Source organism: Vanellus vanellus (assembly GCF_965231255.1).
Source record: "Vanellus vanellus genome assembly, chromosome: 8".
NCBI classification, from domain to species: domain Eukaryota; kingdom Metazoa; phylum Chordata; class Aves; order Charadriiformes; family Charadriidae; genus Vanellus; species Vanellus vanellus.
Genome location: NC_138913.1, coordinates 24,032,198 through 24,054,835, shown reverse-complemented (window position 1 = coordinate 24,054,835; position 22,638 = coordinate 24,032,198). Strand labels below are relative to the sequence as shown.

Here is a 22,638-nt window from a genome sequence, read left to right as displayed (position 1 = left end):
ATCCAAAAAACCATCTTTACTTGTGCAATATCCTGGTGGTAATTGAGGGAAGGTGTTTCCGCAGCTGGAGGTCAATGCTACTTCCTCCATTTTTGCAGAAGGGAATCTAAGGCACAGACTTGAATGACTTGTTCAAAGTCCCACAAGAAGTCTGGTGTGGAACATGGAAGTGACTTGCCTTTTTAGCTACAGATGTAAAGATGCCATCATGCTCCCTTCTATCACATACCTTGCACATCAGCCCCAAGCAGCCAAGATGAACTTGCCAACTTTATCTTGAGTTCTGGGAAAGGTTATGTCTCCCTCAACAAGACAACATACCAGAGATGTCCAAGTATTCTGTCTCACAGAAAAATATAACATGTCCAGGAATGGTCACTTATGCAAATTTATATGCTGTGAGTTAGTTGAGGATAAAGTTATTTTTCAGAGTTGTCACCTGCAAAAGAGTTTCTTTTTACTCTTACTCCTATCTGGTTTAAAAATTTAAAAAAAAAAAAAATTAAAAAGGGTTATGGCACACTTTAAACACTACTATATTATAAAAAAAAAAAAAAAACCAAACACCAAAACAAACCACAAACCATTTGTTACTTTTACAATATTCTAGAAGTAGATGTCTTTTCAGACAGCTCAGCCCCACAGGTGAGAAAAGAGAATTGAATCACAACATAAAATGCTATCCAGGCTCCAGATAGGTTCTTGACCTTTAAAAGAAGCAACCAAACCCCAAAACAACAAGAAATAATAAATCACTCTCAACAAAGTAAAACCACCTTTAATTAAATTCCTACGTAAAACAACATTTCTATGCAAAACAACTGTTTAGTCAAAAAGTAAATATATATGTTTAATTCTCTTTCAAATGTCAACATGAATTGAGAGCTACCAGTGTTCCTTGGAGAACAAGCAGTAGTTAAAGTCTATCTTGCTGATGTCCAGAAACAGTATGTTACATCTTTTAACCAGCAGTTCCCTATTGCACGTAACAAATTTGCTCTCCATTTAAGCACCTAAAAGCCTGGTACCTCACTAAATAAATTAAAACAAATCCAGTTTCTTCAGCAACCATCTTCAACATATATATCTTGGTAAAGCAACATTACTGCAAGTTTTTAATAAATACAGGATGAAAAGACTAATGACTTCTCATTGGTGTTTTATGGAATGATCTTTTCCCATAAACACTTGCTTTTCCAAACATTTGGGGTTTTTGGTATGTATGCTCTAAAAATCACTATGTGTAGTATATTTAATGAAAATTTTCCATACATAAGTCAGTACATCTGCATGGCACAAATCATCTGAGATACGAATTTCAATGTAAGGCTGTAAGGAGCTTCTTGGTGAACCTGAAATAACCGTGCCTTTTCAGGAGTTGAAAACAAAGCCCCAGAGGCTGAGTGGGAGACTATTACCAATGAGGGATTCTCAGACACGTTTGGAATTGGCCCAACTACCTTCTTGCTGAAGGGCTTCTTTTGTGTGTGTTATGTCAGAGGAACAAAATTGTGCAACCCTGAACATCTGGACGCTGCATCATTTTCAAAGGTCTCTCCCACATGCCCCCTTCTCTTGCCCCTCCCCATCTTACAAATATCTACTCTTCTTTTGGCAGCAGTATAAGACATGAAGAAGCAGCTCCCTGTAGTACAATGATACTGTGGTAGCTATTTACAGTATAATTAATGCATCTGTGCCAGTAGGGCAGAGTTCATATGAAAAATATACACAATGTGTCATTTTTAGCCAGATTAGGATATAAAAAAAAATTTACTCTTCAAGTCCCCACCTTTAAACAAAGAACAGTTCTGTCAGAGGTCTTCAAACCTCCTGAGTATGTTAGAGTACATTACCCTAACGTATAAAAACAAATATTTACACCTCCATAAAGTACCAAAGAATTTTTAAAAATGCCTAGTAGCTCTCAGCGTGCAAAGTCAGCAGGAACTGATTATCCAGGATGTTCACTACTTGTAGAGACAGTCTTGGAATCAAGCATTCAGAAGCAGAGTGCAAAAGACTCGGGAATTATTTCAGCCCATTTCTTTCTGTTGTTGTTTTGTTTTCTTTCTTATTTAAAATAAGTTTTGTTGGTCCTTACTACAGATAGCCTTTAAAAACACTTATCAAGGTAACATTCAGCTTAGTGCAAATGCAAAAGTCTTCTAGGATCTGTAATCTTTTCGAACAGTGTGAGCCATCCAGTTCACTTTAGTAGTCCAACTTTCCCGGAGTGCTTCATCAAACTTTTGCTTAAATTGTTTTAGTGCTTCTTCCTCACTCTTCCCTAAGGCGAGAGAGTCCTAAGGTGATAGGAAAACAAGTTCTGTTAGGAATGTTAAAAACCACAGTTAAATCCTTCTTTACCTTTCAACACAAACCACGTTCTGGTTTCTTTTGTTTTGACACTTTCACCTGTCCTTCATTGAGCAATACCTCAGTGGTATTTTCTGGGTTTAAAGATATAACTAAAGAAGAATTAAGAAAATAATTTTCACCTTTACAGGTCTATGCTTGTGCATAAGCCAAGACATGAAACACCCCTGAAATAACTACATTTAAGATGAAGGGATGTTGAACTCACGATAGAATGGCTCAGAGGAATATATATTCCTAGTTTTCTTTGACCAGTAGGACTGACTACAGACCTTGTTCTATAGAGCTAAAAAAAGAAAGCTTTGAGAACTATGTGGAAATCTTGAGAGAAATGGAAAATTAAAATGTAGTCATCCTTGAATCAAAATACTGGAAAAATACAAAGTCCTGCTGAGCTGTAATTCTTATTTTACCTTGAGATACTGGATATCCTTGACAGAGGTTAGCTCTGGAAGCCCTGCAGTTAACATCAGTGCAAAGAGTGTAATAAATAGGTTTCCATGTTTTCTCAGAATCAAGTATGCTTCTTCACAATACTGGCGGAACCTTCACATTCAACCACAAAGCACATGCAATGAAGACAACACATGAGAACTTACACAGTTGATAACAATTTTTGGAAATTGTTACATATATTTATCTGGTTGAACACTTATGGTAGGAACACAGTAACAAAGGATAAAGGTGTCTACAGAACCTCCAATGTATTCCCACAAAAATAGCCCGTGCCTTTCCAATAAGCCCTTAAAACATCAGTACAAAAGACCACAAGCTTTTAAAAACACACTGTTCTTCAGAAAGAGCAAAAAAAATGCTAAAGGTAATGCCAGTGCCCAATCTCCCTGAGAATTTGTTGGGTGAAACACCCTGGTGATCTTATATAGTGGACCTACCAATCCCACCTGTCTCTGTAAGATAATTCCTTCCAGCCAACATGGGCAAAATTGAACCAACTGCCAGATCTGGCATAAAGATCCATCATGCAGACACTTGAGAACTTGATCAATGTCCCCAAATGTGCCACCGTCCAGTGTCTAATCTGTAAATTTCCACAGGAAATGGGAAGAACCCATCAGATTAAGATGACAAGTTATACTTCAAAGAATAAATTCTCTTCTGAGGCATTTTTCAAGTGAAAGTGAAATCCTACTGCCATTTAAAGTACTCCATATTCCACAGCTCTTGCAATAGCACAGTCACCTAACAGCCTTTACTTCACATTTTTAAAAATGGAGCTACAGGTTCATTTTCTTACTCTCCAGGAGAGACATGGGTCACTGGCAGTTGTTTTCCATTCTTCCTAGATACATTATTAAAAACATACGTACAGCTTCTTCTATCAGAAGTAGCCGTAAGATTTAACAAGCCATACCTAAGTACATAATTTCATCTCTGTCAATAAATTCTTCCTGTGAAAACTGATAGCAAAGTGAGAGCAAAACATTCAGAATGCCCCTCCCGTCAGTTGGTGAGAGTGATACAGAAGGGAAAAAGAAAAATCCACCTCAACAGGTGGGATTCCCAGAGGGTACTTTTCCCTTGTCATCTGCTTTCATGTTCCATTGCGGCTCTCTGACCCAAGATGGGAAGAGGCATGCTAAAGTGTTGGATTATGAGCACATGGCTCTATATGCCTAAGCATCTAAGTAAGACCAAGTTTGATGAGCACGCTGAATGTGCATTGGTGGACAGAAAAGGCAGAAGGGAGCCTGTTTCTAAGTCCAGTGCTTCATCTCACTTGAACAGTAGTCTGTGGAATCCCTCCCTAGTGCCCAGTGCTGCTGGCAAAAAAAACGTTGAGCCCAGAAAAATCTGCCATCTCCTGCTGAAGGAGATAAAAGGGAACTGTGTCCTTCCACTGCAGAGCTGCAGCTTCTGATGTATGAAATAGTTTGTACATATATTCCAGCTCAGATAGAGAAGTAGATAGTAAATACATGTTAGCCCAGTTCCCCACAAGTACAAATGAGCAAACCAAATCCAGATAGGTTCCTGGTGTGCTGGAAGTTATCACCAGAGATCATCTCAGTTATGAAAGGAAGAAATCAAATTAATACTCACCGACCAAATTTTTCAGTGTTCCCTGTTTTTCCTTGTTGAATAACATGAATGAAATCATAGGTGAGTATGAAAGGTACTCGTTCCCTTTTAATTCCAAACTTGGACTTGAAGTTTCCAAGAATATGCCCAAAATCTATATGAAAGAGCTAAAAAAAAGCCAGTGAAAATTTATTTCTCTAGTGCGATATTTCACTTTTCTAATACCTCTACAGGATGCTGCTATCAAGAACAGTTAAATCATAATGCTACTCTTCACAGCCCATGATTTCAACCCTTTGAGAGTATTTAGTTTTAAAACATTTCAAGGGCTTCCTACATAAAGTCAGGAGCAATGCTAGTAGAACTTGAGTTAATCTCAAGGAGCCTTTGACAGTTTTCCCATTTTAGAATAAAAGACAAGGGCGTTTCAGCTTTCTTCTAGTAGGTAAAAACTTAAAAGAATACTGCAAATGTCTACAGAACTCTCACTTTTATAACCCTCACTAGTTTTATAGGCAGAATAAATAAAATCAGACAAGTTACAGCAGAAAGTAACAATTAAAGAGGAAAATACATTTCTAAGAGTTTACCTAGGTTCTAGGTTTTGAGACTTATAGACACAGTATTATGCTGATACTGAGTTCCATATTGAAAAGTGCAGCTTGAGGTGCACAACAATTTTGTCAGTGAACAAAACTGAAAAGCATTTGACATGTTAAAAACAACAACAAAAGCCTTCCTGAGTCAATACACAAGTTCACAATTTCTATTTTCAGACTGCACAACAGAAGAGGTTTCTTCTCTCTTGAATACACAGAAAAACAGTGGGAACCCGAACCCCTCACATATCCAGGTCTCCTCCCAGGGACTCAGTTGTACTGTAAAACCAAAGAAGCATTGTCCCAGTGGAGAGAAAAAAAAAAAAAAAAAAAAAAAATGCTAACCAAACCCATCCAAAATAATGCCTTTAAAAATTACATTTTCAGTGCCACTGTCTTCTGTGAATTGAACAAAAACGGATGCAATTAACCTCAGTCCTTAAAGAGCAGCTGTATTTAACCTTAATTTTTCTGGACAAGGCTGTTTCAGGACACCCAGGTGAGGATATTCACAAAAAGCAATTTTGGTTTTATCCAATCAAGCTTCTCCAGCTGGGCCAAACCCCACACATCTTCACAACACAGGAGAGGGACAGCTGGTCTCAAGAGTGTTTATATCAATGGCAGATTACTCCACCAACATCCCACAATTAACATTTGTTCAATAATGAATGTGATCCCCAAGCTGTATTTTGTAGGCTCACACAGCAATTGAAAGACCGTAAAGCATAAGAGCAGTTTGGACAAAAGGAAAAAAACAAAAACCAACCAAAAAATGCAACAAAACCACATAGGGTTTGTTCCCCAAACTCTTTTCTCCTGCCCCTTTGCCTGGTGGGTTATACTATCTTCCATTTCCCAGGCCTGCTTGAGCACTGAACTTCAGATCAGTGCCACCCCACTAACTTCTAATGTTATAAAAGTACTGTCAGAGTAATGCAAGACTTTGAAAAGTAATATTGCCCCAGAAGTCCCTTAAAAAGTCATTTAGATACATTTTTTAAACTAAGACTATTTTAATTTAAATTCAACTGGTTTAATAGCAAGTAGAGGATCTAATATGGAACTTCTTCTTATAGCCTTCATAAAACTGATGATACCACATGTTTTATGAGCTGGAAGGCACCTGAGGAAGGATCTAAGCCTAGATCAAAGCACTGATAGTCTCTGTCCTTGTAGCAAGGGGCCGTGGTGAACACAGGTGGACACACCCCTGTAGAGGTGGTCCAACGTAATTTCATTATGATTAAATGTTAGTTATAAAATGTAAACCAGACAGTTTTTCTACGTGACAATGATCAGACACCATTTCTTCTTTGTGAGTTTTACTCACAAAGAAAGCCTAATAAATGGGCTGTAGAGACTAACTTCAGGAAAACTACACTGCTGAAAACTAAAATTCATGTATTTTTAAGGATGGTCTTTTGCAAGAAACCCTAAGACTACTTTTATTCAATGAATCTGAACCATTTACAGGCCTTTTGGATGTTCTGAATAAGTTCTATAGAACAGCCTCACTTGATCTAGAACTGCTTACTAAATAGGCATTGGTCAGTCCTTCCACTAGTCTTACATTTCCTTTCTTTGAAGCTCTCTTCAACTCTCATAAGCAAAGACATCAGTTCGAACAATATGTGGATTTAATTTTACTGACACACTAAAGAAATTAAAAGTTCTCAAGATAGTTCTTGTACAACAGAGATACCATAGTTATTCTGCCTACAAAAGAGATTTTTACCTGACCATTTTTTCTGACCATGATATTGTCGCTGTGTCTGTCACCAATACCCAATACGTAAGTAGCTACACAGTAGCCAGCACAAGACAGAGTAAATTCTTCAATGGCTCGATCCAAGTCATCTCTTAAAAAAAAAAAAAAAAAAGAAAAACAATATTAGTGCATACTACTGGTAATTCATGTCGTGCCTTGACTCCAAAAAGGATTTTTACTTGTTTAAACGACAAGCCCATTCCATTAAGATAATACTGTAAAAAGCAGCTATTGAAAACAGAAGAAATGCAAGTATTATGAAAGGCAACAGCATCAAGACATGAGACCCATGTAGTTTTCTTGGGTTGGTCTGTTTGCTTTGCCAAATCTAGTATGACTTACTTAACAATATGCAGTCAAAATGCTGCAAGTGCCAGAATTTCAGCTGGAACGTTGTTTGAGTTCCACAGGGCACCATGAATCTGAGTCAGGATTTGACATTGTAGAAAAATAAGTAGTAACAAACCTGCCAGAAGAGCCACACATCCCTCAATATTGAAACAGAAACTTACAGGAATTTTGTAGCTTACACTATAGATGAGAAAGTAACTGTGGAAATTACCCTAAATTGTATTCTTTCAGCCAGTTTAAGAGAGCATCTTTGTTGAAGGCAGCAGCAGCAGCAACATTGCTACTATTTAACTGAATGTCAGCAATGGTTTCTGAACTAGAAACAGCCTCAATAAGGCCAGAGTGATCTCCAGTTGCTAAACAGCCATATGGCAATATCCTGAAACAGAACACAGATTCGTGTTAAAAACAAAAATAGTAAGAATGTTTCTTTAGTGTATCAATATTTTGCGAGGGCTGAATACTGGTGCTAACTTGAACATTAAACTCTCAAATGTTAATATACAGACACTGCTTGCAAAGTTAAAATACCAGCAATACATTTAAAACAATTTTTCCTGTTACATGCATATATGTAAAAAAAGAAATTATAAGCAACTCTTATTTTTCCCTTTTACTAGGGAACACAGTTACTTGTAATTTTATAAGAGAAACCATAGAGGGAGCCCTTTATTTTAATTTGTTAATTTACTGGCTAAACAGATAGTTACACTCACGTTCATTCTAGACTAAATTATTTATGTAAAAGAGGATCTTATCCTTTTTCCCCATGCTTCCCATTTCAACTTAAAATGCTAGAAATCCTTTTAAATATAAACATAAAATAATATTTTCCAACTCTTACTAATTTTAAGCATAGACACCTAATGAAAAACAAGAATACATCTTTTAACCCACCTGATATATAAGAATATTCCTATGCATTCATATACTATGCCTAGTAAAAATATCTATAACAGTATCACTGCATTAAAGTAAGACACAGATGACGATACAAATCAAGGAGAGATATGTCTAAATAGACAGGTGTATTTTTCCAATACATTTCCTCACTCCAGATGCTCAAAATGCTGAACAGAATGACAACTTAGATGGGAGCTCAATGCATGCGATGGCAACCAAAAGCGAACTCTTCAAAGGCACTGCATCACAAACGGAGGTGTCTGCTCTCCTGCTAGGCATCCAGGGCAGCAATGTGATCTCAATCCTGGTCATGGATCCACACATAAAAGAATGGATGCCCATGCAAATCTAACTGCAGTACACAAGCTATAGACTAGCACTCACAAACTTACAAAACTGTATAAGAAATTGCAGGACATACTGAAATTTATGTGTGTGTGTAGATATAGAAGGAAAAAGCACTGCTAGTGGAGCCGTCATCAGTATTTATATATAAAACAAATACTAAGTTTGATTGCTACAAAGCAGAACCACATCTCTTAACTGACACAGCCTATTATCCCAAGCCATGGAAGAAAAATAAGTAAAATTCCAGATGAAATTAATCAGAACTTTTTGGCGTAACAGCTATTAGGTAACTGAACAGTTTCTCTACCTCAGCGGTAACACACAACCAAAGTGGCACAAATATTAATAACCATATAGTTGGGAATTCTTCTCAACAATGCAAACTGAAAACCAGATTCAATAGGGCAATGAGAGAATACCCAACTTCAAAACAAAAAAAGAAGTGCAGATTTGGAACCTTCTTCCCGCTTCTACTCTTATTTCCCAATTAAAAACCCCAACTCTCTAGACCAGAGGGTTTCCACAATGCACAGAAGTGTATCTGTAATTACCCAACACCAGCGTTCATGATACAAGGAAGCACTGCCCATTCTTATCATGACATGACAAATGTAAGCCAAATATCGCCAGGTTAAAGTGCATGCTGGCCTTCTTCCATGGCATTTCAACCCACCCTACTTGCAGCTTAACTGGGCACATGTCCAACAACTTCCCCTTCAAAAGCAAGCAGTGATGAAAGCCTTCAGCCCCTTGAGGACAGTGTGCTTACAACTGGAGGAAAAAACATCCTTGTCAGAGAGACAGTTTGACAGGAGTCAAGTTAGGGACAAATCCTCTGGGCCCTTTCCATCTCATCCTGGTCTTTCTGACTTCAACATCTGTCAGCAGGATATGCTCCCTGCTTTTTAATGCCAGTGAAGACCATGGACAGACCTATACAGCAGGACAGAAAATTTTCTTCTTCACCCCTTTTAATACTGTTCTTCATTTCAAGAGTTTAATTCTCCAAAGCAGTATCTTTCCAAATCCAACACCAAGTTATGGTAATTTATCAACATATTCTCTGTGCCGTCAGGTCTAATGGTTTAAAAATAGTGATATTCTTTAGACTTGTAACAAATACATTTTTCAATATGTTTGTGAACTCTGATTTCATACACAGCCACTTAACATCAGACTTCACACGCACTAAGAGGGGTGAAAATAAAGACTCGCTATAAATAGGCAGTGAAATGAAAAAGTAGTTTGGAGAACTCCCTCTATCTGTCTAAAAAGTAACTAAGTACTAAATACTTTTATGACAATTTACCACAGCAAAGGTCACTCAACATAGATCAAACTCCTCAAACTTCGGATTTTCTTTTGCTCTGCTACTTTACTGACTTGCCCTTTAACACAATTTCAATGTTGTAATATAGGTAAAGCAGCAGAAATAGTTTTTCAGGCAAGGATTACTCTCTTAAGAGATGCAACACTGCAGACCCCACAGCATGCTTGGGAAGAGACATGCTCCTCTGTTGTAACATGTATTTGTAATATTTAAACATTTCTCATAGAAATAATAGAAAGTTAGATCATCTACTGTGAGTATGCCCATACGCGTGACTTCAGACACAGATTATTTTTTTTTTTAAGCAAAATAACTTGTGTAGTTGTAACTTTTCAGGGGGTTTGAACCTCTGAAAGTCTCATTTTGTCACTCTGCAGATGAAACCTCAATATAAATACTGTTTCACTGAGTTTGTTGTTTGTTCCATAATTGCCTGCATTTATCATACAAGAAACAACTAGAGAGAAACTACAGAAAGAACTGAGGAAGTTTAGCTGCACATACTTAATGTCTTAGGTCACTATTTCCTGCTCAATTTTCAAGTAAGAGCTTGCCTTAGAAATGAATAGGTAGTTTTTTGGGTTTTGTTTTTGTTTTTTGTTTTGTTGTTTGTTTGTTTTTTTTTTTTAAACTATAGGGATAAATTAAAGAATATGTTTTTTTTTTTGGTTTTCTAATTTCTCTCTGGTACTTGACTGACTGATGTCTAGGGTAAGCTGACTCTGAGCCAGACTTCTCTATATGACACAGCAGCGCTCATCCTGGGTGATGGTTTTGGCTGTCTAATGGTTAAGTCTGTACTGAGAAGCAGATCCAATTTACACCTGGAGTTTTATTCAGTTGTGCACTCCACAGTCCACCCAGCGACAGCCCAGGGTGAAGGACCTACTAGAGTACACTGTTGTGTCCTCCTGTGTACATACATTTCCTTTTCTGACACAAACCCTGGTCTTGTGCTAGTGTTTAGTCAGAAAGCACACATGGGAATCTAGACAACAGAACGCACCATGTGTGAAAAAGGCCAGATTACTCATGAGACAAATAAGTTGACAGTTAAACAAACCAACCAACCAACCATTCTCCTTCAGCTTTGGAGATCTCAAGAACAATATATATTTGGTGTCCCTCTCCACAGCTCAGAAATCCCACTGGGGATATCACGCTTGCTTTAGACACAGACTTGGCTATGATTTCATTTTAAATTACTACTAAATGACTGAGTGCAGATTGCAGTGCTATTATAAGGAACTGGATCCTACCCCTAACTCCTCGATGGCAACATATTGGTTGCCATTTGATCCATGCTTCGTAGAAGCTGTACAATTTGCTTGTAGCAAGATATTACTGATTGGGAGAGAGAGGCAAACAGCACACGCTTCTGCTCTTAGACTGGTGAAACAAGTGAGAAGCCCCGCTTTTACTTGAATGGAGTTATCAGACTTTCTGTAGTGAAAAACGTTGAGAAGCACAACATTCATTATGCATCCACAAAAGGAAAAAGGGAAGCGACAGCTTCAGGGAAACTAACATCTCAAAGGATGATATAAGGCAAGAAGAAAAGACTCCACTCATTAGTATGGACGTATAAAGTTCTACTTTTCAGGAAAGCACATCTGTTTGACACTACTTTTTCACCTGACACCACACCTCTTACCCAAGCAGAAAGCAGCAAGCCAGCAAGTTCAGACTCATGAACAGGGCAACAGAACTCATTACCACTGCTGTTTATTCATAGATTCTGGACAGATATAGACTGCAAACAGGGAGATCACAAAGTGTTACTCTCTTAGCTGCATCCTCCTGGCTCCAGGCATACGGAGTACTGTTTTGTCCAATTCTGTTTTCAATTAAGGCCTTTACAGAGCCTTCCCTTGGCAACTGCCTGGATAATCTCCCTTTGACAGACATAGAATTGTAACCCTGCCTAAATCCCAGCATTTTATTTTATAATCATAACTGTGAGAGGGTGAATGGAAGGAAGAAGCTCTCAAGTAAATAAATGGAAGCGGCCAATTATAGAACTTCAATTCTCACTAGGAACTTCCCCTTTCTACTTTTTTTCTTCCAAGAGTTTTAAGAAAAATCTTACATTTTTTTGGACATCAGAGCCACTTTTTGGTTTTCCTTTGTTGAGTTTAAAAAAATGCCTTAGTCAGGAAAAACCTATTTGATGACTCCTAATCACTATTCCTGTTTGCTAGGCACAGTGTGTGGCCCAGGCTGGAACTACAAACGAAGCTTCTGGGAAGACAGAAACCAAAGAATGCCTCATCTGGGATTCCACAGCTGCCACAGGTTGTCCTTGCTCCTAAATGCTCTATCAGTCTCCTCACAGTCTATTTATAATGACATAAATTATTTAAAGTTTCCTCAAATCAGTGTTCAACTTAACACCCTCAGCCACCTCACCACAAACATACACTTCCAGAAACAATTTATTATATGCATTCCTACTTTATCCCATGCTTCACTCAAAGGAATCTTTCCATAAGTAGCATAAGTAACAAGTTCATAATTTTACTTATCTGTGTGGGTTGATGTTATGTGCCTTATGAAGCTCACAGTATTATGCTTGAACCACAAAGAATTTGAAATGAGCTCAAAGAATCTAAATGAAGTATTTCAAGTAATATTTAAATAGGTACTTCTAGCCTTATAAACAGCACTTAAAAATTAAACACAAAAGACTACAGCTCTTCCACAACCGTACAAAATTGAATTTATGGCCTCCAAATGGTTTATGACACTCAGTATCTTTAGAACTATTTTTCTGGAAAGATACTAGAATTTGAGAACCATATTAGCTAAAACTGGTGCATAGATTTGTCTGGAAAAGCTCCCCAAGTACTAGAGGGTTGGATGATAACATTGAACAACACCTGACACTGGTTCTCTTTGGAATACTCTAGTATTCCTACAAATCTGCTAAGTCGCAGTTATCTTAGCAAGCATGTGAAGGCAAGAAAGCTACTTTGCAAGAGACTTTGGAAGATACAAAGATATTTCTGGCCTGAAAAATATTTTCTGACATCCAAATAGTGTTTTATCAAGGAAAGGAATGCGAAGCAGGGACTTCAGAATGTATGTTGAAGATGTTTACAATGAATGCGAGTCTTTGGGTATAAACAGCGATAAAACGACTTCTCACAGCAGGAAGAAGTGTCTGCTACAAAAAATAGTTGAGTTAATTGCTACTTACACAACTGATTACAAAGTTAATAGCTTACATGGGAGGAGAAACGGCCCTAGAGACTTAACTAATGAACTAATAAATAAATTAAAATCCCGCAACCCTCATCATCATTCTGAATAAGCTTTCCAAATGTGAGAAACTTGTGTACCCGTGATATCTTGGAAAGGTTTATTACTTCATTTTGAGAAAAGTGGCTTGGCAGAAGCAGCAGAGCAAATGAGAAGATTCTTCTCAAACAGAGTATTTCTGCCCTAAAAGAATACTTAAATTATGAGGTTTCACTTCTACTGTAAGTTTAAGGCCTCACAAAACCTGCCCAAAGGAAGCAGAAATGGAAACTTGAAATATTGACGAGTTCAATACCGTAAGAAACTCTTTAGTACTTTAGCACAAATGCACTAGGACGTTATGCTTTTTCTCCACTGATGTTATAATGGGCTGGGTTAGAACTATTTCATTGAAACAGCATTGAAAAGTGAAACTTTAAGGAAGCTACAACATATTTTTCCCCAAGAAGAGTGGTTCTAGATGCATTGCCTTTTCTGCCAACCTCATCTTACTACAGAATCTTGCCTTACTCCTGAATGGCTATCCACTATTTATCATGATTCAAAAATAGAACTGAAAACGTGCAGTAACTGAGATTAGCAGGTGGTAAGCATAAAACAGATGGAAGTACTTTTTCTTACATACATACAAGTCTTTCATCACAGGATACTGACATGGCTAAGAATATAAAAATTCACTTGTCATCAACCTCCAGGCACAGTATGTAGTTGTCCACCCATCCAGACTGTAATATCCTAACTCAAAAGGCAGGAATATTATGGGCGTCAGAATTAAAAGCTTTGCTAAAGTCAAGGTAAGGACATCAGCTACCATTCCCTCCCTCAAAGAAGGCAATCAGATAGTCAGGCATGGTTTACACCTGGTGACTGTTCCCAATCATCATAATTTTCTTTGTGCAGCAGTACTCCTAGCAGAGAAGCACAAGCAACTAAATTCTCCTCTCCCAAGACCCTCATCTTCATAAAGCCTGTTATGTAGTTAATACAGGATGACATCCCTCTGTTAAATTTTGTAGGAAATAGATCACAAGTACAAAATTTATTTGGACAGCAATACATTCATTTGTGGCCATGGCTGCAGAAAGCATAGATGTCCTTAAGAAATACGATCAGGAGAATTAAGAATGTTATAAAGAAGCAGCTGTATTTGTGCATTTCACAATCCTGGTAATTCTCAACCAGATAGGGAAATCCTATTATAAAGACTCTCAAATCTCCTACTCCCCTACCGCCAAATTACCAGTACTTAAAGCTGACTAATTTCTAGAGGGTGTTTTGCCTATTTGCCTATTTTAACTATTAAAGAATCTTGATGATGTATTCCAGATGCAATCCTCAGCAGCTAACTTCTGGCCAGCAGATCTGCGTTCTATGTTTGTACCTCACTTGCACATGTGTGTTAGAACTTGAGTTGCAATTCCCATAATCACTAAAAAAGTCCCCATTTTTGCTTATGCCTGGAAAATCAGTGGCCATTAATAGGTAAGTTTGTTACATGAGGAGTTTATGAAACATCTTTGTTTGGAAAGGTCACAGACACAAACAAACAAGCAAAGGCAGAAAACCTGCTTGTTAGACCCTTAACTCAGGAATTGTTTCCACACTTCATACAAGGCTTTTTATCTAGATGATTTTCAAAGGATGAAAACAGTAAACTATATAAGAGAACAGTGGAATTTATAGTCAGCATGACACCTTAGATAAATAACAAGAGATACGGTGCACTAGAAAAAACATTCTGCTTGATAATAAAAAATCCCAAAGTTTCACTTCACTTCCGTTATTTCTTTCCATGGCTAAATTCTTTTCTAATGTGGGCTATTTAGAGAATGAACTGCAAGCGAAGCCATCTAAATTAGTTAAGGTAACTGCTTTCTATAGCCTGATCACTTTGGCTATGACAATTAAAACCTCTGGACAGCGATACAGATGTTTAGAAAGCAGACAGTAGGGAAGGTATTTAAAAAAAAACAGGAAAGCTTTACTGCTAAAAGTGGACTCTCCATCCAAATAAACTCGCCCTCAAGAGATCCTTACCGGAGGTCCAGACCAGCTTCTTTCCAAAGTATGTCCATCAAACGCAAAATCTGGAGCGTCAACATGTCCTGTCGGAGATCTATAACGAAAGGTTGAAACCACTACTTCAATCTCTTGGTATGTTGTAGACAAACTTTCTAATGCTTACAAGGCCTTCAGAAAAAGGTGTCTAAAACCACTCATCAAGTCTAAAGGTTAAAGTGGGATTAACCATAATTGTATCATCATGACTGACAATGTCTATAATTTGAAACCCAGTCCGAAGAAGATACTTAGTTTGTTTACTGATGTTAAACTATGTTACGTTATGGCAATACAGAGCAACACAGCTTAAGTGCAAGTGTGGGAATGAAGAAGGAAAAGGAAAAATTTAAAATTTGTAGCATTGCTTACCATCACCATTTTTAAAGATGATCCCTACAAGATCTCCTCCAAACATTTTATTGTTGTATACTATCCATAGAGGCTTCATTTTAGAATCCATATATCTACACTTCTCAACACTAAAAGATAATGCAACAAATCTTTTAGTCAAATAAGAATAATTCAACTGAAAAAGTCTAAACATTGTTCAAAACACAACAGAACACAGACTTCCAGTTTGAAGTACTTAAATGTTATCTCTGCTTTCATTCTGCTGCTATGCTATGAGCACTTGCCAAGTTATGAACGTATCTATTATATAGATGGAAGGTATTCGATACCATGACCAGCAAACATGTACCTAATGCCTAAATTAAGCACCCACATTTTCAAAGAAAATAGTTTTCTTTATATCTTTTCTCATCAATTTTTAGACTTTATATTTAAGTGCTGTTAAAAGTTTTAACGGCTTTTGTGCTTATTCTTATAAACAGAAGCCAGGAACACAGTCTAATTCACTTTTAAGCTTACATTTAAATATATTTAGCCATGGTAATACATTGACTAAGAGAGTATTAAGTTTCATGGTGGATCACAAAAATCTTCTAACTTAACTGATATCTGAACCTTCGGAAGATTCCCAACAGACCTTCTCTCAGTATACAAACAGTTCCCTATGACAGCATATCTGCTGAACAATACAGCCAAAGGAAGTTAAAGCACATATGCGTTTCTGCTTTAGTGTTTCCGTGCAAAAGCTACAGTGACAGTTTGTTCACTCATTCTTGACTTACTGTAGTTCTGAAAGTATAACAGAAGGATTCAGAGGAGACTGAAGGTCAGAAAGTGCTTCTCTGTAAGCATTTTGTTTCAAACAAGTATGCATTGCATCTTTTCCTTTTGCTTTGCTTTGCTTCATGGCATTCAGCTTAATTAGACTATTTAAAGTCTTCATTTTATTAAGGGCTTCCACCTGAAAGAGATATTTTATCTTTAAAACTTATTGCTCTAATTTTACACATAATACAATGCAAAATCCCAGTTCAAAACAAAATAAAGTACTTTAGTTAAGTATTAAATAATTCTACAACTTTTTAAAAATGGAAATAATGTATGGCAATTAAGGTGGCATTCCTGATAAAATACAGGAATGGCCTTTTCTAAGTCACTTATATCCCAGAAATCCCATTTTCATAAGTAACAAAGACATTGATGATGGGCTAAAAGCTCCTATGATTCAAGTCACTTTTTAAAGCATGACTTAACATTTCCAAAAAAACAAATGAGGTATTTTAATGTATGATACATTCACACAAATTCCTTCTTCAAAATACAGTTTTCATCCACTAATTCAACAAAGCCGATAACATAGGTGCCTCTATCCATACTGAAGTCAACATAAATATTGAGTGCTTTACACCTCTAACAAAATTAAACATTACTTGAGGTGAGCTATGGATGCAGATACCTCATTGTACCTGCTAGTTGCATACAATATGATACAGCCATATGACTACTTGCAGAAAATTTCCACGTATGTAACTACACATACTTAACTTTTACAGAGCAGAGTCTTAATTGTTTGTTCATTAAAATCGTGCTGAAGTTAGGCATAAGGTAAATGCTCTAATCAATTAAGGTGTTCCAAATCATAGTATCTCACCTAAGCAATATTGTTACCTTAAAAATGTGTAAAAAGGTAAGGCAATTATCTGCAATCAATACAGGTGGGTTTAACCCTTTTTCCCCTTTCTTCTGTTTTGGAAAGTTTTGTACTGGTACATAATTTCTAAGAAAACAAGCAAACTAGTAATGTAAATGTACATAACACCAACGGAGAAAAGCCCTTCAGTAACAAACCTAGATAGCACATACAACAAATATAATTTCTACATTGCATCTACATCTAAGCAACTTGTTAGCCAAATATAAAATAGTTGTTATAACAATCAGCTGTATTTGCACTAGCCACAGTTAACATGCTGAGTAATACACATATTCTCTAGCAAACAGCATCAATTTAATAATCACAAAAGTTCATTTCTATACAAGGAAGCTTCAGTCTAACTTAGGAGGCGCTGAGTCAAAACTTACCACTTCTACAGAGAGACTGAACCCTGTCAGGCAGGATGCTGTGGAAATTGTATGCAGTTTGATTATAAAACTGAGGCAATGGAGACCTGCCAGGTCAGCCATCTGTCAAAACCAAAAGCGCTCTGCTTTTCCACTATTCTAGGAGCTGTACAAACATCAGTGACAAGGGAACAAAATGGAACCTGTGTTGTACAAACAGGAACTTTTTGAAGTATTTCTACTTTGAATTTCTTCCGTGTTTGCACAGTTGGGAATTTTTTTGCTCCTTCTTTGATTGTACTGACATTTGTTTCCTGTGAAGTGCACAAAAACTTTACTGACCTTAGGTCTATTGCTTAAAGCATTTCATCACCTAATCTTTTTATGATTTTGACAATACTAACAAGCACACTTGTGTAAGAGATGGTCTTTTCAATGTCCTGTGAACTACAGTAATAAAAAGCACAACAGTACATTCCTTTTCCATGTGCCTCTCAAAGCACAGTTTCAATGTAGACAGTATCAAAACACTCATCAGACAAGTACCTACCGAGTTTTGTGGAGAGAGATCTTTTTTCAAAGATGTTTATGATTGCAATCTAAATTTACTTGCTAATACCGCATTAGAGCCTTCAAACATGATTTGTGAGTGTCTCTATTAATGATCTGCTAATACACTTTGTGTATTTAAAAGCAAACCTCTCTCGCACTTATTAGGGTATTTAAAAGAAAACTTTTTTTTTTTTTTGGTAAAAAAAGTATTAACTGTATTAACACTAAAATGAGTATTTGGTTTACTTCAATACCTTTATTACCAGCGAGCACTACATCATACTACAACTTCAGTGGTTCTTCCGTCAAACAAAAGACAAAGCTTTGGGAAGTAGTCCCGGAGTAAGCTAGATAAAGTTTAGACAGAAAGGGAACAGTTTCTCTTGAACAAGGTACCCTTACTGGGGAAAAAAGGTCACAAGTTTCAAGTGCACAGAAATCCTTCCTCAGTTAATAATCCAGCCAATCTACTGTTCTATCCAGAATATATGCATACTGCTGAAAGTATCTTGCACACCTCAGAACACTATAAAAACAGCTCCCTACCTCTGAGGCCCCACAGTGCCAGCTGCTTTCTCTGCCAGGGAGGACTGCTCCATCATCCACCTATTTAGCCCTTTCATTTCTCCGTCTCACCCATGCTTTCTTCTCTTCCCCACTCCCCAACAGATGGACTTTGTCAAAGTAACCAATACGCCCCACAGGAGCAATGGAATAAGTATTTGAGTTACAAGCTGGGATAAGTCAAGATTTAAAGGAGAAGGGAGGTGTATACCTGTTTAGCAAGCACTTTCATATGAGCAACACTTCCTCGGCAGTAAGCTTCAAGTATCAAACCGAACTGTACTGAAACAGCAGGTATGTGAACCTCTGACCTATAAGAAGAAAAGCTTCTCATCAGACCACAGCATTTACAGATTAGCATTCTTCAAGCCTTTAAAACGAAAAAAAAACCAAAACAACAACAACAAAAAAAAAAAAAACAAAACCCAACACTAAACCCAAACCAACCAAGCAAAAACAACAACCAAAAATACACCACTACCCAAACAAAAAAACCCACCCCCCAACAAAAACAAGCCTAAACATGGTCATGTAGATTAAAAAACAAACAAACAAAACAACAAAAAACCCACATTAGACCTCTTCAGAAACAAAACACTTCTGTGCTGACCACTATGAGGATTGGCTGGTTGCATGCCACTTGTTTCAAGATTTAGGACTGTTCTGGAGGTGGTAATGTTAAGAGGTAGCGATTGGATACTTGTTTTCAGGAACCCCTTTTAGTCAAGTAAGTGGTATTGATAAGTCACAGAAGATGATATTGAGAATCAGGGCTGCTGTTAAACCATGTGTTCTCAAATCTTTGTAAGGGAAGAGTCAAAATTTGCCTGAAGGGGAACACTTTGAAACAAACCACTGAACCTTATACCAGAGCCAATTATCTTCCAAAACATTTTCATGTAGTTCTTGCTCTTTTTATTTAGAAATATTAAAATAAACTGTACTTTGAAGACAGAATTAACCTATAGTCCATTCTGCAAGGTTTCTGCCATTCATGGAACTGGTCATCAAAAGTAGCAACGAAACATAGAACTGCTTTTATTTTCTGTTAGACTCTCAACAACAATATAAATTTTTCTCAGCTGTGAGATATAAATATTATACTTTTACTGCATGCACAGCCAAAACAAACACTAAGGTTATACACAAACCAAACTTATCAGATAGTTAGAGCTGAATGCAGTTCGGAATACTTTTGTCAAACAGTAGATTACAAACCACTGTAATGTACTTTTAATCATAGGCTTGCTCTGATCTGTAAGTGCCAAAGGTAAAGAAACATGTAAAGACATTGTAGGGGACTATGATAATGGCTCATTTAGAAAAATTCTCAAGAAATCATATTTGAAAGCCCAATCAGGCTCAATAGTTTCAGAAAGATGTACGAGAAAAACTCCTACCTTAGATGCCAAAACAACATCTGTCCTATTCTCCTATTAGCGAGTGCTCTCTCTAATAGAAATCTGGAGAGGGCACAATCAAGAAAAGGTTCGTATTTCAGGACTTGCACAAGTTGAAGAAGATACTGTGAGAGCTCTTCATCACTAGAATGAGGTACATAAAAGCAGTTTAGTAACAGTGTAACTAGACCAATGATATTCCAGAAATTCAGACCCATATGACAAATCCAATGATGACAGATTTGTTTCAATAGCACGAGTGTCCCCCAATTTTTCAGCCGCACAAAGGACAATAATACGCAACTTAGTGCAATTGCCCGGTTGGTCAATTCATCAGTAAGTTATAAACCTAACAGATTCTTCAAATCTGTAAGTAAAAACCTTGGTGTTCTGTCATGGGCTTTTACACAATCAAGAGTGCTAGGTTAAGCAGCCAGGAGATTAATTATTTCAAATTATTTCAGAGTGGACATTGCCTCCCTTTGACCACTCAACCTCTGACTGAGGAGCTGGACCTTTGGAACCAGACAAAGAACCCCCGTAACCTAGCAGTTAGCTGCAGTGGGCACCGACAAGAACTGAGAACAGTTGCACATCCCTATCAAGGTCACTCAGCTTACAAAGACAGGGGAGAGGAGTATTCATTGCACTGAAAGCAATTCTATTGACCTGTCTTTGAAAGTTACTAGCTGACAGTTAACAGGTGTTAATTTATTAAGATACACCTACAAAGTGATCCATTTAGCCAAAATGTTTTGTTTGCAGGGTTTTTTTTGTTTGTTAAAATCATACCAACAACATGAAGGTTTTTAGAGGATAAAAAAAGTAGATCATCTTTGAGAAACCAAACAGTGTGTAAATTACTCCTATTTCAGAAGTGCAAATTTAAATATTCAGCCAGAGTTCATAAACATACCTTTGAGAAGCTTCTATGCTAATTAACTACTTCAAGTAATGTTCTGGCATAATAAAACTAGTTCTAATAGTTTTCTATAAAATCCCGTATTCCCTTCCCCCAAGAAAACCTCTCATACTTGACAATTACGTTACTCTAGAACAAATGTAGACATCCCTTGACTTTGTAGTATCTCTTCTCTTATAAAAGGCCTGCAGATTCAAATTCTCTGCCTAAGCCGGAAGGAAAAGAGTACAAATTCTTCTGTCCATCGCTTGAAGACTTCAGAGATCCAAACACTGAATGTTTTCATTCTCTCCATCTTACTCTGAAAATCTTCAGTAACTTGCTAAAAACTTTCAGTTACGCTGTGTTGCATTTATTTTTGCCTATTTTGTTTTATTTCAGCTAATAGGACCGCCTTTAGGTTACTGGTTTTACCAGCTGCCTTCATCAGACCTTCTGACATGCAACTGAACACAATTTTGCTTCAGAGCCAGAACTAAGAATTCTGGAAATAATTCCAGATGTAACAATTCAGTATTATCAGGATAACCCAGCAGCTAAATTGCTTGTTTGCATTTGAAAGAAGTCAAAGTATTCTTTTTTTTACCCCAAAAATCTAGCCTTGACCATTAAAAAAATTAATCATTAAACTATTCACCACAGAGAATTTAGAATTCAAGGACAGGAAATATGCAGTAATGCTGCAAATGATAATATTATACAAATCTTGCCCTAGGTTACAGTGAAGAACAAAATTATATGTGATAAAGGAAGAAGCGCAGATAGCGAAGGCTACCACGAAGAACAAACAAATCAGCAATTCTCTGGGGACTTTTTATTATAAGCTTCCATTTCTATTGAATGATACAGCCAATACCTGCCACAGACTGTGAGGCGGCTGGATGGCAGTTTTTATAGGATTCGACTACTGTAATATTTTGTCCTTTTGTTATTAAAAAGTTCTCAAACCGTCTTGGCTCTCCCTTTGTCCAAGAAATGAGTGAACACACAACCCTCTCTGGGACAAAGGTACACTGGTGTTCTCTAGGCAACACGGAAAATAATCATCATTGAACACAAGATGTCAGAATAAGAATTAGACTGCTTTATTCGGCCATTCAATGTTTAAATCTTTCCTCTTTGGGTTCTCTTTTTCCTATAGACAAACAAAATGCAGTTTTTCACCCCAGAAATCTTTGCATGCTGAAGGAATAAAATATACTCACCTCATTTGCTTTAAACAACCCACTGCATATTCTCTCACATACTGGTCTGGATAATTGAAATCCAACAATTCTAACGCCTCTCTAGGCAGCAGCTTGGGCCATATCTGAAGCAGAGCCTGAAGCTGTTTTAAAAAGACAACCTTTAGGTTAGAGGTAAAGTAACTATTTAAGAATATAACTGTCAGTATAACTGCCCACAAAACCATTCATACCAACAGAAGTAGGTTCAAGACTGATGGGGGTGGGGGAAGAAACAATTCTGGCAGAATAGGCCCACTTCTGATTAAGCTTCTTACCCCTAAAAAATAGTCCAAATTATTTTTTTGGCACCAGGTCTCATTTACACTGCCTGAAAAGTCTGTTTCTTCACACATAGACGTGACATGCAGTAAATAAAAATTAGGTAACCCCATATGTGTATGTTTTAGAAACAGAGTTTCAATAAAATTTAGATAATGTTTCATAAATACTGTCATAAATATATAAATATTTTGGTAATGGTAAAAGTTTTCCATTAAAAAAAAGTTTAAAGAAGGTTTT

The 22,638-nt window shown here is 37.0% G+C and overlaps 1 protein-coding gene across 1 annotated transcript in view; it reads right to left on the bottom strand.

The window, feature by feature from the left end:
- Nucleotides 1–760: 760 nt before the first annotated feature.
- Nucleotides 761–22,638, bottom strand: part of PIK3CB (phosphatidylinositol-4,5-bisphosphate 3-kinase catalytic subunit beta) — a 53,113-nt gene continuing 31,235 nt past the window's right edge. Inside the window, exons 12-22 of the mRNA XM_082487185.1 lie at nt 22,099–22,220; nt 19,972–20,115; nt 18,783–18,882; nt 16,177–16,355; nt 15,413–15,522; nt 15,020–15,098; nt 7,352–7,519; nt 6,757–6,880; nt 4,441–4,586; nt 2,793–2,925; nt 761–2,306 (exon numbers count right to left, since the gene is read on the bottom strand). Of these exons, the coding sequence (XP_082343311.1) occupies nt 2,169–2,306; nt 2,793–2,925; nt 4,441–4,586; nt 6,757–6,880; nt 7,352–7,519; nt 15,020–15,098; nt 15,413–15,522; nt 16,177–16,355; nt 18,783–18,882; nt 19,972–20,115; nt 22,099–22,220 (1,443 nt within the window). The 3' untranslated portion in view covers nt 761–2,168. The remainder of the gene's footprint in view (nt 2,307–2,792; nt 2,926–4,440; nt 4,587–6,756; nt 6,881–7,351; nt 7,520–15,019; nt 15,099–15,412; nt 15,523–16,176; nt 16,356–18,782; nt 18,883–19,971; nt 20,116–22,098; nt 22,221–22,638) is intronic.